General features: G+C 31.4%; 1 protein-coding gene across 1 annotated transcript; it reads left to right on the forward strand.

The window, feature by feature from the left end:
• Window positions 1-401: 401 nt before the first annotated feature.
• Window positions 402-1,123, forward strand: LOC8271819 (succinate dehydrogenase assembly factor 1, mitochondrial). Its single transcript, XM_015727206.3, has 2 exons — window positions 402-593; window positions 677-1,123. Exon 2 carries the CDS (start codon window positions 697-699, stop codon window positions 976-978), a length of 282 nt encoding a protein of 93 aa, XP_015582692.1. The 5' UTR covers window positions 402-593; window positions 677-696; the 3' UTR covers window positions 979-1,123.
• Window positions 1,124-1,679: the final 556 nt, after the last annotated feature.

Here is a 1,679-nt window from a genome sequence, read left to right on the forward strand (position 1 = left end):
TATTAAATGATACCGGGTCATCATTAGACTTTAGAAAAATAAATAAATTTATAAATAGAAATAAAAGAAAATAACATCACATGTATATTTAGTAAATAACAATAAATGGAGCAAACTGATTTATCAAAATGGCAAATTGTCCTGATTAAGCTACTACTTGAAAATAATAGAGAAGTGGAACTATGATACTGATTTCTAAAATGTGACAATTAGTATCAAAACACATTTTATTCTAATGCTTGAATTCAACTTAAATATTGTTAAGAACAAATTTCATTAGAAAGTTTATAAATTATATATTAATTATATTTCATTTCTTTCAGAAATCGCTCAACTTAAAACAAATAAATTTAAACATTTAAGAACATAAAAATTAACCACAAATTATAAATCATTAAATTACTGTTTTTTTTTTTTTAGTTTTCCATACAGACCGTTTTAAGTTTCAAGACCAACAATTTGAAAAGCAAGCCCATTAACTTCATCTTCAACCTCCCGTTTCTATGGCAGATTTTTTTTCTTTCTTTTCAATAAAAGAAAAAGACAGAAATAAGACGACACCCAACATTATTTTTTGGCTGGAAGATTTATTGGTAAGCTTTATTATTCTTTTTTCTTTAATGATTTTATGTACGCGGGTGATCCTTTTAATTATGATCATGTTTCTGATTCACAGTTCAAATTTAGAAAGGCACAATGGTAGTTTCTAGAGGGACAAAGCTGTCAGGAATGCAAAAGCAAGTATTAAGTCTATACAGATCATTTCTACGAGCTGCTCGATTGAAGTCCCCAGAGGATCGCCGCCAGATTGAATCGCTTGTATCGGCCGAATTTCGCCGAAACTCGAAGGAAGTTGATCGTAAGAATTTCCTTTATATCGAATATTTGATTCGCCGTGGTAGAAAGCAGCTTGATCAGCTGAAGAGTCCCGGTATTCTTGGATTATCTTCTTTTAATCTTGATCGTACTAAGCCGTAACTTTCATTTTTCCTAATTGCGCACATAATGTTTGTTGTAATGTCATTGAATTTATTAGCTGATTCTCCTTTCCTATTCTTATCATTTGAATTGATTGTTGTTAGGATACATAACTGGAAATGTTCTGTTAATTATTCTTTTTATTCTCGTCTTTGTTTAGATGGAGTCTGACCTGATTTCTTTCAAGACTGAGTAATAGAATTTGGTGGTACTTTAATATTTTAAATTTCCCCGTAAAACTTTGGCGTTGCTCTGATATTTCAGTTTTCAGATTGATTCATGGGCATGTTGCAGGAATTTCCTCTAGTTTCAACCTTTTTCAATGAATTTGTAATTCAAACAAAGAAACAAGAACCAGAACTAAAGAATAAAATTGAAGTTGAAATAAGAGCCATGAAGAAGCAATCTTGCTATCTGCTATTCACCAGCTCCATCAACCGGGAAAGTTTGTTAATGTCTTTTCTTTATCATGCATTTGTATGCTTTTCCTGTGTACACAAATCTATGGGGCTTGGGCCCCTTAAATGGTTCCCAGTTTCTAAGAAATGTTAACAAATTATGAATCACAAGGTTTCCCTCTTTAAACATCTACCTCTAATTTCCCATTTTGCAAGGAAACAAAGTTTCTTCAACTGGAATGAACCAATTCTTTTCTTTTGTGGATGGCCAATTTTTGTTTTGAGAAGATGGGTAAAATAGTG

Source organism: Ricinus communis, chromosome 1 (genome assembly GCF_019578655.1).
Source record: "Ricinus communis isolate WT05 ecotype wild-type chromosome 1, ASM1957865v1, whole genome shotgun sequence".
In the NCBI taxonomy this organism is placed as follows: Eukaryota; Viridiplantae; Streptophyta; class Magnoliopsida; order Malpighiales; family Euphorbiaceae; genus Ricinus; species Ricinus communis.